A 17,090-nucleotide genomic window follows, 5' to 3' on the forward strand; every position below is an offset into this window, starting at 1 on the left:
TAAGCTTAAATCTTTGTATGCTGCTTTGCTTTCCTTCAAAACATCTCTGGTTCCTTTCTAGCCATACTGTCCGCCATATACAAGATGGGATAACCTTCCATCTCTCCTCCTTTCTTCCTGAATTATCTCTATTCCAGTGCTTGAAGTCCTCTTTGATCCTTCCTGATTTCACCGATCTGATCTATCTCATGTTGGTGAACATTTGCCACAATTGGTTTGTCAACTTGATGTGCAAGGAGATATAGTTGGCTGTCTCTCCTTGCTCTTCATACAAAAAGCACCTGGAACACAGGTGAAAACCTCTTTTGTTCAAGTTCTCATGTGTCAAAACTGTCTCCTTAGTTAGCAACCAAGTAAAACAATTTACTATACATGGTATCTTACTTTTCCATATTATCTTCCAAGGCCATTCTACTTCCTCAACGCCAACTGTATTGAGATCTTCATAGGTTGAGTTAACAACAAACCATCCTTTGCTCCCCACTTTTCATACCAGTGAATCATTACTTAATTGTGCTAGGGTGACATAAAACTCTGCTATTCTACACATCTCCCAATCATTTAAGTTTCTCCTTAAGTGTAAATTCCACCCTTGATCATCCAATAATTCTGCTACAGTTGCTTGTTTCATTTGACATAGGTTGTAGGGGTCAGGAAACCTTTGGCTTAGTGAAATCTGGCCACTCCATCTGACTGTCCAGAAAGCCACCTTTCTGCCATGATCTTTCTAGCACCAGATCTGATGGATCTATATATGGAGAGGACACCTCTGTTGTCTCCACACACTAGATCCATATGGAGAGGACACTTCTGTTGTCTCCACACACTAGATCCATATGGAGAGGACACTTCTGTTTGTGATCCAGTTATGCCTCATTCCATACTTTGCAGCAGTCACTTCCTTCCACATTGAGTTCTCAGTAGATGCAAACTTTTGTGGAGACGACACCTCTGTTGTCATCCAGTTATGCCTCATTCCATACTTTGCAGCAATCACTTCCTTCCACATTGAGTTCTTAGTAGATGCAAACTTCCATCGCCATTTCATCATTAGTCTTTGGTTGTGAAACTTCATGTTTCTGATGCTCACACCCCCAATCTCCTTGCTTATGTTCATTTCTTCCCATTTGACAAGATAATACTTCCTCTTATCTTCATTTCTTGCCAAAAAGAGGTTCTTCTCACACCAGTTGGTGCTTGGAAAACAAATATCATGTATGATGATAAGGCATACAATTCTCTATCAGACCACTCCAAATGCTCATTGACTTATTTTTGCACCTTAAGGCATTCCCAAGTAGATGGTGGGTAGCTCTCCTACTTGTCCCCCAGTGTAATGGCCAGATCTTCAATTTGTACCACTTAATTAATGGGGTAGATATAGCTTATTTTCCCAATTTATATGAAGGCCCGAAACAACTTCAAAAATTATGAAAATGGTTCTCAAAATCAGAAATTGTTCCCTCACTGCATCATAAAAAACTAAGGTCTCATCTGCATACTGTAAGTGAGGGTGATTTCTAAGTTGTTTCCTGCCATGTTTTGTGCTTGGAAGCCTCTGATCTAGTCAGTGGACTTTGTTGTGTTGATCAGAATACTCATCCCCTCCATAGCTAGAATGAACAAGAAGTGAGAGTGGATCTCCCTGCCTCAAGCCCCTTTGGAGAAGAGAAAACCATTGGGACTTATATTAATCTGAAAAATTGACACTGCCGATACAATATTTGATCCACCTGATCCATTTAATAACAGGTCAAATTCAATCTTATGGCAATATCAAATTTTAAATAAATGACATTGCCTTATCATGAACCAGGTATCATGCTAGAAAAAATGTTAGGAAGACGTAGGATCATATATTCTAAGGTGTTATGAAGTCCCACATCGGGAAAGAGATGGGAATTATGTCTCCTTATATGGACTTGGACAAACCTCCCCTCGTGAGCTAGTATTTTGAGGTTGACTTAGGCCTAGGTATCGTATCTTTACATGGTATTAAAACCAGACTCATCTCAATTTGTTGTTCACTGATGTTGGGCCCCCATTTAGAAGTGTTCACGCTCCAGTTGGGGTATGGGCGTACGGGGGAGTGTTAAGAAGTCCCACATTGATAGAGGGATGGGAATTTGGTCTCGATTCTTAATTAGAATGACTTGCTAGATGAAAATGTTACAACTAGAACTAAAACTAAAATAGATGGCTAAAATGAAGAAGTGGTATGAGATATAAGGCTATCTACCATAATGACTATATTGAATAGTTATATGACTCCCAATGTAATATAAGAGAATCTTTTGTCGCTAAAATTCAATGTATCTGTTAAAGAATGACAAAAGTCTCACATCAGTGGTTAATAAGATGGATAGACTCATTATAAGACTTGGGTAGTCCTCCTCTCTTTGAGCTAGCTTTTGGGGTGTGAGTCAGGCTTAAGACCTAATTCAACAGTATCCATAATCTTAAGTGTCGAGAGATACAGACACTAAGATAGATGTAAGGTCATACACGATTAGACAATTTTTGAAAGTGATTACATTTGGAAGCAGGTACAAGTAGCATAAATCGGGATAGATGTCAGAAGATCGCTTTAAATTGTTCGGTAATGATCTACATTGACCTCTTGATGCACCAGTTAGGTGTGAAACGTGGTGAGTGAATGTGTTAAAAGGGATGAGGTCGTAACATTCTGGAAAATCATATGTCTAATGAAAAGTCAGTATGCCCTTAGGATAGCCTATTATGGGTACATAGGCACCCCAATGCCCAATATTGAGAAATATTAGGCATAGTATAGAAAAATTGGCTAAGGGAGATTAGCCAATTCTATATACGAATAAGAAATATATTTTTTGGGTTGTCATACCCCAATCCAAGATTGTTGTTCAATAAATGTACCTGCAATGAAGACCCTAAACTAAAATGCTTTTTCCTTTAACTCACAAAAAGGTATGAGGCATCCAAGTGTCAAGTCTAGATACTATGTCACATGATCAATTAAAATGATCATGTAGAGTAAGTACTGCCCAAGGACATAGTGAGGATCCTTGGACAATAAATAAAACATTCTCAAAGGAACCATAAATAATAGTTAGTTAGAAAAGTACAACCAACCCATATGCAAGCACATGTGCAAGACATGTGAAGAAGCACCAAAGGAGGAGACCACCCTAATCGAATTCGGTTAGGGTAGTTAAAGGGACAAAAACGTGCATAAGGGACCATTCCATGTGGGGCCTAACTTCCTTACCAATTTTAGACTCTAACCTACTGCCCCAAATAGCTAACTAACCTAGGATAACCAAAATGGACCCACTAGTGCACCCGACAACCTAGGACCAAAACCGGGCTAACACTACCCTAGTACTAGTTAAAGAGACAACATGGTACCTAACCTAGGATGGTCCAAAAGGTTAGTTATGGTCCTATCAACTAAGGGGTACTTTAGTAATTTCCCTAGGTTACTAATTAATTTATTTAGCAAATTAATTAATTAATTTAAAAGGGCTAAAACCAATACTACAAAGGAAATTTTCAGATTTTGGTTAAGACAAGAAAGGGACAACCTAGTACCTAACCTAGGATGGTCCAAAGAGTTAGTTAAGGTCCTAACAACTTAGGGATACTTTAGTAAGTACCCTAGGCTATTTAATTAATTAATTTAGTAGCTTAACTAATTAATTTAAAGGGTCAAAACCGAAATCACAAAGAAGTTTCAAGATTTCGATTGAGATAAGAAAAAGACAACCTAGTATTTAACCTAGGATGGTCCAAAGGATTAGTTATGGTTATAACGACTTAAGGGTACTTTAGTAATTACCCTAGGTATGAAGTATACATAGACTTCATATAATTATTAAAAAGTTTTTAAATTTTTCAAAAATTTAACTAGATGAATGTGATGAATGCAAGATGAGGCTTGTCTGCGACCTCTGAGTGGTCAACGACGCCGGTTGCGATCCAGATTCCAGAATTCGGGTCGTGACAAACTTGGTATCAGAGCATGAGGTTAAATCACCTCCTGATTGTCTTGCACAAACACCTTCGGTATCGTTCATTTCATTATCTTTCATACATTGAGGAACTCCAACCTTAACCGACATAAATCATGTGAGCGTCATGAAATCCAGTGTCTACCCCACACTGAAAAGAGGTGGAATCACCGGCCAAAGTGACCCAAAACATGCTAGCGTATATGAGAATTGAACCCCGCCAGATCCCTATATTGACAGTATAGGTTCGAAGACTAGGGGATATAAAGAGACCTATACCCGGCATGCCGGACAGTCTCATCTCATGAGAGTTACGTGAACCTCCGCCCTTCTCGAAAGAAGGCATCACCGCTCATAGCTAGCCTTGGTGCTCAGTATAAAGTTCCATTTCATTCAACTCATACGTCATGGAAGCTGGCTTCTAGTATGAGGACATCATAGCTCAATAGATGATTTCTCATCTCATCATTAGTATTAAGTATGCATCAGTCTCAATACTTTCATTAGAATGTACATAGGGACTGGTCTCTTCTTTAGCTTTACACTCTCATAGGTGAGTACGTTTTGGTAACATTTACTTACACTATTGATGACTTGTCATCCTTTTCTTTACATTAATGAAATGTGAATTGTCCTTACATAACATCTTTGGTGTTAATGAGACTTGTCTCACACATTCTAACACCTTCATTCGTGAGTATTTTTAACATAGTAGCTTAGGTGTAAGTGAGGCTTGTCTCACTTCTTTTAACACCTCATTCTGGTCACTTTCTTAACTTAGACATCTTTAGTTATGTTATTACTCACGTTACTTCCTTACTTTCGTTTGATAGCTTTATATCATCATTTATAGACGATGAGAACTTCACTCAATGAATTACATATGTTCATAGTTCATTTGGTTAGGGCATGTTGGGACTTGTCCCAATGATTGGCATGCCTGTGGATATTGATTCATTGAATTACCTTAGATGTTCTTATATTGTCATTTCAATACTTTGCCTATCTATGATTGGCACAAAATTAGTATTGGCCTAGAAAATTTGAAAACTAACTTCATAGCAAATTTATTGGCACAAGCCAAAGTTACACTCATTCATGTTTAGTTTGGTATACCTTAGCCATTAGCTAATCTTTTAATTATTTAAAGATAACATTATAGCCAATTTCATTCATCACTCTTAGACGATGTATTGTTAGCCATTTTATTGGCATAAGGCAGGCAATTCATTCAAGTATAACTTCATGGAATCATTAGTCAATTCTATTACATATTTTGAAAATAATGTTGTAGAAAAATTTATTGGCATAAGCCAAACTTTCACCACACTTGAACTTTTAATCTTTGATTAACTTACAAGAACAATTCAATGCTTGGCTTGGCCAAGCTATGAAGTTATTTTAGCATTATAGATTCATGAACTAGCTTTGATTCTTTATGAAAGTTATAACTACTTATTCAATGCTATTACGTTCACAAGTTCGTGTGGATAGGGTATGTTGGGACTTGTCCCATTGATTGGCATACCCTATGTTATGAGTTCATTGATGTAGAGATTGGTATCACTTTGTTAGTATAACTTCACACATTTTGGGAGATAATATTTTGGACATAGTTTTGCTACCCAATTTGTTGGCATAAACCAAACTTTCACATATGGTGGTCATTTAAACTTCATTTGTTGTAACCCAACCTTTTTACATTCAATTAACTTATAATTATCATTCAATGAACAGCCTATAACAGTAGACTCAACTTCATAAGCAACTCATAACAACTTCAACTTTCTCGAACACAAAACTAAGCATTATGTCATTCTTTAATTTGTGTAACTAATCACTCAATCATCCGAATCCAATTTATAGACCTCATTACTCATTAATAAATCAAGAACTTATAAAATCAGTTAGAACCACATACCAACAACATGTTCAAGATTACATCTATATACTTGAAGAATTGAAATCAAGGATAACTGAGGAGATGAACGTTCAACAACACCATTGGAAAACAACCCTAGTTTCGAATTGATTCTTTATGTTATATGGTTGTTCTCTTATGTTGAGCTTAGTATATGATGTATCTGGTTAATAATTATATAAAGTCTATGTATACTTCATACACATAAAAAGTTTTAAATTTTCCGAAATTTAACTAGATGAATGTGATAAATGCAAGATGAGGCTTGTCTGCGACCTCTGAGAGATCAACGACATCGGTTGCGATCCGGATTTCAGAATCCGGGTCGTGACAGAGGTAAACCTAAAATCACTAAAAAGGAAGTTGTGTTTACAGTCCTACAATCTTTTAGAGTCCATGCAAACCTAGTGACAAATAGGACATAATGGAGGAAAAGATTTAAATGGGGGTACAAATTAGTTGAGGATATATTTTAGTCATTTTAACACGTGCACTTTAGGTCCTCTTTTTTGTAGGAGTCTTGCTAGGCGTTTGACCATGCAATTTGGAGCTCAGATTGATGTTTTCATTTGAAATCACCATTTGTTTTTTAAAATTGAACAGAACTTCAAGTTCAATTTCAAATCATGATTTAAAATTTCATATTCTCCGAAAAGTAGGATTTCAATTCCAAGTTTGTGATTTTGGTTTTTCAAAATTTAAAATTGACCCATAATTTTGAATTTTTCAAAAAACAAACAAACCATGCTCGATGTGAAGAGATTGTCCATACCATATGGAAAGATACTACTCCCTCTCTCCCTATTTAGTTGTCCACTTTGGAAGTGACACTCATATTAAGGCACCAATTATTATCATAGTTAGTTACAATTTTACCCTTAACTTAAAAGATTATGCAACTCCCCAAGTATAATAAATGTATTTTCTTGTTCCAAAAAGCATGCATTATAACTTAAAAGTACTAGAAATTTTCTAGAATTAAATAAGGGCATTTTAGGAAAAAAATTGTTGTCCTTTCTTAATTTGTTAAAATGGACAAGTAAATAGGGACATATATAAGAGGAAATATGGACAAGTAAATAGGGACAGAGGGAGTACTAAAGAATAGCTAGTTATTACTATTTTTAATTTATTGGACTAATGATTTGTGAAATTATGTGTATTTTGAAAATTTGTAATAGCGTGTAATTGCAAACATGTATTTACAAAAGAAACATGGAGGTATGCAATTTATTAATGTGGTGCCTAGTCTTAGGATATTCCGATGCCATTTTTCTGAACCATGGTTTGCTCATTTGAAAGATCATATAAGAGTTGAGGAGGTTTTGATAGTTTTCACAGATACTGGGGTTTTCATGTTTATAAGAGAAAGTACCACTTTTGAGATCCAAATTGCATGTCCAAACAAAATTTTACTAACTTCAAATCGACCCGATTTCAAATGAATGACTTACTTGGGATTACGGTGTAGTTGTGGTTCTGGTGGTGTTGGAAGGATTAACTTACATCTTCTTTAGAGTTTCTATCTCAAGAAGAAACCTTTTTTAGACTGTTAAGAGTATAATTTTGAACATTATATTTTAATATTCATTTTAAAATTGTAAAGAGCTCCTTTTACATATCAAGATATTAGTGTGTTTGACTTGTTAGAATTTGTGAAAGATGTCTTGAAATGCAAGTAATATCTGTGGATATCTTGGGGAATTAGTCAGGTAACATTGGTAGATTGAAAAGTTTATCATTCAAGTCATTGTTGGAGATTGATACTTATTCAACATGTTGAAATACTGTAGGCGATCAAAAAGATATTGGGAAATACCTATCACTCTCTGGTCATCCAAGTTTGACATGATCTTGTTAAAAGTATCTGATGTCATGTATATGGGTTCCTGCGTGTTACCCTTCTCCTTATCTTATAAGCTCAATGCGGATGTACTTCTCTTTGACGTACATATGTTTTGCCTGTTTGTTTTTGCATTTACATTTGATTGTATAAGACAATCTCAACTTGTGTCAAAAACTTCAATTGTGCTGATCTGTATCAGGAATCAGGATTATTCAGTATTCTCCATATTACTGCAATATTTCATGCATTTATTAGATTTATAATATATATATACTCCTGCTGAAATTTATCTGCCTTTTTGTTGGTGGGAAATATTGAAACAAGAACGGCATTTGTAGGCATTGATATTGTGGCATTCACCAAACTTCATATCTTTTAATGTGTGCTTCTCCTGGTATGCAGAATTCAGGTTCTTGAAACGACTGATACTTGTCCATGGCCGTTACTCTTACAATAGGACAGCATTTCTTTCCCAATATTCCTTCTACAAATCCCTCCTAATATGCTTCATCCAGATTTTGTAAGTGCTAAACTGTGTCTTTTATTGAGTGCCTTTTTTTTAAAAAAAATTGCCTTCACTAAATGCATATAGCCTTGTTGAGTGCATCTCCACAGCTTTGATTACTCATCATGTACTAATATTATCATACATACCAGCTTCTCATTCATTTCAGGTGTTTCTGGAACAAGCCTTTTCAATTCTGTTAGTTTGATGGCTTATAATGTTTTCTACACAAGTGTTCCTGTTCTAGTCAGTGTCCTTGACAAAGATCTCAGTGAAAGAACCGTAATGCAGCATCCACAAATACTGTTCTATTGCCAAGCAGGAAGGTTTGAGATTCGTGCTCATTGAATCTTCTGTATCTTAGTACTCTACTTGCTTTTCATCTATTTCAAAAATCGCATTTGGATTATAGCTTTAGTTTGGTGGAACTTAGTTTTATTGGATTGTTGCTATATATTAAACCCAAAACTCCTGATAGATGGCCATTGGCCCAAATAGACTAAAGGATCAATTACATTTTTCATATGATCATGAAGATGGAGTAACAGTTCGAACAAAGTTCTTTTTGTAGCAGTCGTCCATCTTCTATTTTTTTCTGAAATTGAGTGAAAAAATAAGAAAAATTATTGATTTAATTTTCATGTTATTTGATATGGTACTAACCTCACTGTTCCGTTCGAATCCAATTTTAACAGGCTTCTTAATCCTAGCACATTTGCTGGATGGTTTGGCCGGTCTCTCTTTCACGTGAGTACTACTTGGTTCAAATTTCTAATATCATTTAGCAGAGTCCTTAGAACTGCACATCTATTCTTTTCTAGCATTGGATTTGCAGTCTCGGAAGACTGCACTTAATGGTTGGTTGTCCTATATATAATCTGATTTTCGTAGCCTATATAGTCATAATGATTGGATGTGCTTTTCACAGGCTATTGTTGTCTTTGTCATCACCATACATGCATATGCTTTTGAGAAAAGTGAGATGGAAGAAGCATCCATGGTGGCACTTTCCGGATGTATTTGGTTGCAGGCATTTGTTGTAGCACTGGAAACAAAGTAAGTTTCTATATTCAAAATTTCACTACCTTCTCCACAGATTCTAGCCCCCAGAGCTTGAGTAGGAAAGAGGATCCTGGCTGTCACAGGTTGACAGATAATAAAGGAAAGTTTGGAATTTAATTGGTCCTTGGTTTGTTTCTGGAATCTATTTGGTCCTTGGTTTCTGGCTGATTTTCAAGCTCATGTCAGTCTCATGTCAGCACCCGAGGGGTATGTTTGAAAACCTCACTTTATTCCCAATAAAAAGAACTACAAAAAGTGATATAAAGAAAAGGGAAAAATGTTTTACCATCGTCGTTGCTACCCTACAATTTCTGGTTGTGTCGACCTCTGGAATCTCTCTGTCTGACTTCTAGGTCCTATACCATCTTTTTTTGAACTCTTATAAGGAGGGAGCAAGCACATCAACAGGTTGGGCATCGTGATGTATCTGTGTTGGATGGGAGAGGTCTAGGATTGGAGCAGTATGGGTAAGTTTGTGATGCTGGTTTTTGTGACGAAACTGCCCCAAGTTAAGCAAACTTTACAACATTACAAAGAACTTCAAGACATTATAGCTATGCTTGGATTGGAGAAATTATCCGAAGAGGTTTATGGGTGACTTAGATGATTTGATGAATACAAGACACATCTATTTATAGGTGCTAACCACAATACACATTATGTTAATATAATGTGGGATAATATTTTACTCAAGAATGTGACATTCCGAATATTTTAACTCTCAACGCTTTAACATATTGTCTACATAGTGTTAAGGCATATTTCCTCGATCCTAATAGAGTTTGAGAAATTACAGAAGACTTCACAAAATATATGCAAAGTACCTAAAGTATCCTTTCAAATGACTGTCCGTGGGAGTTCCACATGTCTCTTTAATTTTGAATTAGTGGTGGTGAGGATTTCAACCAGTTATATCATTAAAGATAAAATGGGGATGTTAAGATCAGGTAGTTCCTAAAAATATAAGGTGTCATTCTTTTGGGATAGACTAAAAAGAAAAGTATATCACATAAAACGTGGGTCGGTGGTTAAAATAGGTGTACTCTCTCTTAAAGCTTAAGCTTTTAAGGGAGGTGGTGACACAAATCAACATGATATTAGAGATACCAGAGGTCTTGGGTCCAAGCTACCCTTGTCAAAAAAGAATTTTTCACATGTTTGGTTCATGAAAAGAAGTAGATCCACACATGAGAGGGTGTGACATGCAGTGTTATCAAATGAAAAATAAAACAGAAAATACCTTTAAGGTTTGTTAGGTCTTTAAGCGCAAATAACACGTGGGCTTTAATGAAATATGTGTGTACATATATTATATATATAGTTCAAGACTAATAATTATTAGCATGAATAACAAATACATGGACAATAAAATTGATTTTTGTAAGATCAAGTGAAATGTCAATTGTTTAGTGTGGTGTCTTTAGGAAACACCCATTCACATGGAAAAGTTTGTCTTAGAGCCTTGACGCTGACACTAAAGCACACATTTAGCGAGGTGAAGCACTCATGTGACCCTCGGTTCAGGGCCAAAGCGCGCTTTAATTGTGCCTTTGACAACATTGATGTGATGGTTAAATAAATATTACGTGTACCCTCTCTAGCAACTTAAGCTTTTAGACGAGCTAGTCATACAACTAAACCTATAGAAGAGCAGTCAAAAGAGAAAAGGCCTACAGAAAAGCCAAATTTCTCAAGGCTTTAAGCGACCAAACACAATTGAAGTATTGACTATTGTAAAGCGAGCACCAATTGAGGAAAAATAAAAATAAACAGGAAATGCAATACAAGAAAATGTAACTATAGGTACTATTCATGTCAAAGACTTTTAAATTTCTAATATAGATGAAAAGGTATTGTTATAAGTTTTTAGTGGCTAATTTGCTTTTGAGGAATATCTAATTTCTTGTTGTGAATCACTAAAAGTTCAGTCATGACAGTTTTTTAACAACTACTGTATCACTTTGTCAATTATTTTTTTGATGAAGTAATTAGTTCTATTGTAGGCATCAAGTAGATGCATAATAGTTACAAAAGCTTAGTAGCAAAAGGTCAGCTGTTTTTTACATTGTTAATTGAGAATCAGGGAGCGGACATGGTTCAGAAATGAATCAGGGCAATCTAGAGGTGATAAATAAACCCAACTATACAAAAACATGAGGCAGTTAGCTTTTAAAGATTGGTAGGTAGTTGATATTCCATCACTTTGTCAATTATATTTATTGTCTATTGTCGTGGTCTTGGAGACACAGTTCATCAGTGAAGATGTGCACTTCTTACGACCTTGATGCCTACACCAAAGCGACTACTAAGCGAGCAAATAACACAATCTGGGATTCATCAAGTTTCAGGGCTAAATGTACTAGAAGCAAACTTTTAACAACACTGATATAGAGAAAGTAGAGAGTCCCCAGAATGGTTTTCGGCAAACATGCTGGAAAGTAACTGGGAGGGTTTTGATTGTAGAAACTTGTCGGAAAAGTTTTTGTTGCCTGATCTTACTGAAAATGTTTCAGCTGTTAGATCTGTAAGACAAATTTCTAGTAGCCAAATATTTTCAAAATAGTGATTGGGAAAAGGCAGGTTCTTTTGTAATAGTTATCCGAGAGAGGTGTTGTGCCACTGAAGAAGAAACACGAGAAAAAGGTGTGGTTACGGCGATAAAAAAGAACGAAGAATACTTGAATTAAGAAAAAAGATATGATGTAAAACCATGTCAATCCAAGTTCAGAAACCATTCTAAATTTCTGCTGCAGAGGCAAATATATGGTTTTTAGTTTGAGTCAGATTTTGCGACAAAGTTTTCTAAATTTCAAACTTGTAATCCTAATCACTAAAATAAGTATCCATAGTGCATTAACTGTGACAACCATTTCAAGTTCAGTTCACCACTTAAGCAAGGTGGATTACTCAATACCTACACTCCACCTAGTCTCTCAGCTTAATATTAAAGCATGCCGTTAACAATACCGATGGTGACTTGGATGGAAAGGGGAAAGGGTGAAGCTGGGTGCGGCTGAAGAGTGGGTTGGAAAAGATAGAGGCTGATCGTCTAAGTATCATTGTTCTTTTTGCTATAATTGTTACATTACTGCTTTGATGTGTCCTCTTGAAGGGTTGTCTGTTTTCCTTCCTTTCTTGTGGTCTATTTTTTCATCTTTCTTTAACTTTGCCTCTAGAAGTATTAGGATAGTCATGTGAGGCTATTTTTTGACTGGAAAAGTTTTCTGAATTGGTTATGTGAGTGTAAGGACTAACTTCATAAAATAAGGATCCGATTGGCACAATTTAGGGACTAGATCACAACAAGACTCCTACATTTGAGACCCAAAATGTGATTAGTCTAAACTCTAAACTCAAAATGACGTTTGTCTGCGAAGGAGAAAGTTTGGCTGATAACCAGTGAAAGCAGAAGTGTGTACATTTCTTGATAATATCATTTTCACCTCCCCAGTGAGTCACTTAGGGATTGCAATGGGGCAGTGGCGAGGTGGGTTTAGCTTAACCTGCAAAATTTTTAATCCGCCCCGCCCTGCATAGCAACTTTTTTCATTTTCAACCCGCCCCACATCGGCCCGCATAATTTTTTTATATATTTTCTTTTTCCTAGTTAAGTTTGATACTAAAAAATAAAATTCAAAAATAAAAATTCATTATTTCATTAAGTTTTATTAATTTAATAGAGAATGACTTAAAAAATTATTTTTTAGAGGTCAATTGGGAAATATGTAACAAATTGCATTATTTCTTATTGAACCTTTTTCAATTACTATCTTGAATATTTTAGTATCTTTAAACAAATTATCTCAATAAATAATGCTCTATCACTCTTATAGCATGTAAAGAGTTAAAATTAAGTTTGAACCGATATAAAATCATATATACCCGCAACCCACGCCGCATTAGTTTTAGAAAATCCATTCAACCTGCTGGACATCTCTCCCACCCCGCATAACCTTAAACCTTTCCACCCAGCCACCCCCCATAGCCTTAAACCCACCCCGGCCCGCCCCATTGCCATCCCTAGAGTTACTATATAAATCTTAATTTTGTTGGACAACATGTATGTGTATTAGTGCTTGCTATGTATGGTAGTATGCAATACTGGTCTTAAAATTCCAGGGAACTAAATTTGCCTCAATGTTAACAGTTCTTTCACAATATTGCAACACATTGCGATATGGGGAAATCTTGTTGCTTTTTATGTCATCAATTGGATTGTCAGTGCCTTCCCATCCTCCGGCCTGTATACAATAATGTTCCGTTTATGTAGACAGCCGTCATACTGGATTACTATATTTGTAAGTGAACTTTTTCTATCTTCTTTTTTCATGTAGTGTTCAAATCCTTTATTGTTATCATGATGTTTTCAAAGTGATTATCTATTGTTTACAGTTCAAAAGGTCTTTTTTTTATTGCAAAAATTGAGACGTTATATAACTCAATTGGATTGGGTTTTATTTTTACAACCCTGACGAGTATGCTTAAGAAAAAAACAGTCAAGTAGTCGAGATAATGCTTCAGAATAGTAGTCCATCCAGTTTTTTGTTATAGAATATGGCTGGACAGAAAGCTTTAAGAGATGACCTACTATTACATCGGCAGTTGGAAGAAAAATTTGTAGTTGGTTACTTTGTTTGGTTGGAGAAACATTACCTAAGAGTTTATTTCAAATTTTGCATGAACAAATTATTGAACACTTCAAAATGTAATTAATAGGCTAAGTTTAAAATAATTTAATTTCTGAAAAAGAATGTGTCATGTTAGTTGAGACAGGTGTAGTTAGCCTTCAGATTGTTCTGGCATGATATTATTCTATTCATCATCTTTCCTTGTTGATCCAAAAATATGTTAGTATAATTAGGCATTTCACTAATAGTGATGCTGTGATTTTGTAAATATTTGTTGTTTAAATGTCGATCCATTGTAGTAGATCACCATTGCGAGAAAGTGTAATACCCTCTGAAAGTCATTTCTCCTGCAAATTGATTACAAATTGACTGAGAATTGCTCTGTAAACTACTCATTTTTATATGCTAAACGACCAAAGGTTATAAGGTGCTTCTAATTTTTATATTTTGTTGCATCTAATTAGATGAGACGCGCCTTTTTTAGCCATTTATTTTTATAGGAGGAATTAGTTTTGTGATTCTCTTTTAGTGAATCATACTACAACGGAACTAATCTGGCTTACCTTCCCATTTCAGATCATTGTAGCAGCTGGCATGGGTCCAGTGCTAGCTTTGAAGTACTTCAGGTATACCTACAGATCTAGTAAAATTAATATACTTCAGCAAGCCGAGCGTATGGGAGGACCTATATTGTCCCTGGGTAATATAGAACCTCAACTGAGATCTTTGGATAAAGATGTTGCACCTTTATCAATTTCTCAACCCAAGAACCGTACGTCAGTCTATGAACCTCTGCTCTCAGATTCTCCTAGTGCTACAAGACGTTCTTTTGGACCTGGGGCTCCATTTGATTTCTTTCAGCCTCAAGCCCGATTATCTTCAAATTATACGAGAAACTGCAAGGACAACTAATATTAACAGTTGACATGTGGAATTATGCATATCACATGTAGAAAAAGATACTACGCTGAGGACACTAACTGCTGATCCGTTCTTTTCAACTGGCCAGCATCTTAATCTATTTTCTATGTTGCGCGTGTTAGTGTGGCATCAAGCTGACAATATCATGCTCAGGGGCCACTGTATCTTGGAAGCTTATGCTGTAAAAATCAGGACGGATTACTGTTCCCAGGGTATGAAGATGCAACAACCTAGCACGATATCGATTCTTGTTTATTGGAGGAAACAGTGAACATTTCACAGATTCTGACACCCCATTTCCAGGGTGATATTAATTTACATAATCTACTCAATTAGAGTGGAGTCAGAGAGATATATCCATCATAAATATCATTTTCACATATTTGTTTCTTACGTGTTGATGCTATTGACTAGATCTGTAAAATATTAAGGGCATCGATGGGCCGAAGTTCGTGTATATCGATTGCAATGATGTTTAAAAATCGGATTGGAAATGGTAATGCTGAGTTAAAGATCTTTAGCAGTTGTTGAAATGTTTTTATCTTTGCGTAGATATTTCGTGTGACCGGTGGGTGATCTTTGTGGACATTACACTAAACTATACAACAGGGATGGAAAGTCAATATAGACGTAATGACAAGAAATGTTGAATGTTGTAATTGTTATTGCTCGTGGATATTTAAAGCTTGATGATAATTACAAGTGAGAAAGAAAATTGAAAATTCATAGTAGTGTTTTTTTCTTCTAATGTAGAGTACATATTAGCTTTACAGGTAGATATAATAGTAGCTACTTCTTATGTACATACATTCAAACGGTAATATTTCACGAAACGACCTCATGGTCCATTAAAAGAATCGATGAGAAAATTCTTTTGAAAAAGGGGTAAATATTTAAGCAAATAACGTTTTATAACTATAGATTATCTGATTATGCTTCATAACTATAGTTTAAATGACACATGTAACACCCCTTATGTTTTAGAGCGATTGAATCGTTAAGTTGAAGCCAAAAATCATCTCCCTTCCACTTAACGTTGTTTTGTGATGAGTTATTAGTTAGGAGAATAAACATTCAAATTGGGTGTATAGAGGTGATTGAAGAATTAAATTAAAGTTTAAGGTCAAAGGAAGTTTGGTAACAAAAATTCAATTTTGATGGTTTTATTTTGTGGAAGTAATTCAAATGGCCACATATATAGTCTAATTTGGGGTGACCGTATCTTCCAACCTATAAGGAGTTAAGAGGGTCTATAGCTTATTAAATTAAACCCCAATTCTCATCTCAGTGAAGTAGCATATAGGTATGGATACAAACGATTAAGAGTTTTTGCTTAAAAGCTTTTTCTAGATCCATGTGAATTCCTCGTGAAATGAGTTGACTTTCAAAAGTCAATAAGGTTGGAGATATCAAAAGAAAGGGAGTCTCATTAATTCTTTTATTGTGAATTAATGACGAAAAGATTATGCATGCAGACAGGTCAAGATAGACCCAAGTCAGTGGAATGGAGGTATATCTAATAATATGCATCATTGGTTTTACTTCATTGAAAATGTAGGAAAATTAAAATGGACAGAATTTTAATTAAGAAATAAAAAGTTGTCACGACCCAAAACGGGTCGCGAGTGGCACCCACACTTATCCTACTATGTGAGCGAACCAACCAATCTAAACCCCAACATTTCAACCATAATAAAACAGAATATAATGCGGAAGACTTGAAACTCATTAACGGAATCAATTAATAACTTCTAAAAGTTAATACTTATCATCCCCAAAATCTGGAAGTCATCACCACAAGAACATCTATCCTCAAGTTACTAAATCTAAGAATATCTAGGAAGCTAAAATAAATAAACAGTTAGTCCATGCCGGAACTCCAAGGCATCAAGACATGAAGAAGAAGATCCAGTCCAAGCTAGAAGCATTAGCTCACCCTGAGATCTGACGTGATGAAGACTGGCTAGAGTTGCGGTTGAGTTGAAGACGATGGCGCGTTTGCTGCACTCCACAATTAACAAAGAAAAACAAATACAAGTAGGGGTCAGTACAAGGCACAAGTACTGAGTAGATATCATCGGCCAACTCAAAATAGAAAACAATATATTTCAGATGATAACATAAAATCAACTAATATTCTTAACAGGTGACATCAACACTTACCATAACCCTTGGCCACAACACCAAGCACATCTATGAGGACTCAAGCCTCCACACC

General features: G+C 35.6%; 1 protein-coding gene across 1 annotated transcript in view; it reads left to right on the forward strand.

Annotated features, from left to right (window-relative positions):
- The window catches only part of LOC107004869 (phospholipid-transporting ATPase 2), a 57,948-nt gene extending 42,543 nt beyond the window's left edge, over positions 1 to 15,405 (forward strand). Inside the window, exons 20-25 of the mRNA XM_015203257.2 lie at positions 8,159 to 8,276; positions 8,414 to 8,587; positions 8,957 to 9,008; positions 9,190 to 9,317; positions 13,471 to 13,621; positions 14,528 to 15,405. Of these exons, the coding sequence (XP_015058743.1) occupies positions 8,159 to 8,276; positions 8,414 to 8,587; positions 8,957 to 9,008; positions 9,190 to 9,317; positions 13,471 to 13,621; positions 14,528 to 14,863 (959 nt within the window). The 3' untranslated portion in view covers positions 14,864 to 15,405. The remainder of the gene's footprint in view (positions 1 to 8,158; positions 8,277 to 8,413; positions 8,588 to 8,956; positions 9,009 to 9,189; positions 9,318 to 13,470; positions 13,622 to 14,527) is intronic.
- Positions 15,406 to 17,090: the final 1,685 nt, after the last annotated feature.

Source organism: Solanum pennellii, chromosome 11 (assembly GCF_001406875.1).
Source record: "Solanum pennellii chromosome 11, SPENNV200".
NCBI lineage: Eukaryota > Viridiplantae > Streptophyta > Magnoliopsida > Solanales > Solanaceae > Solanum > Solanum pennellii.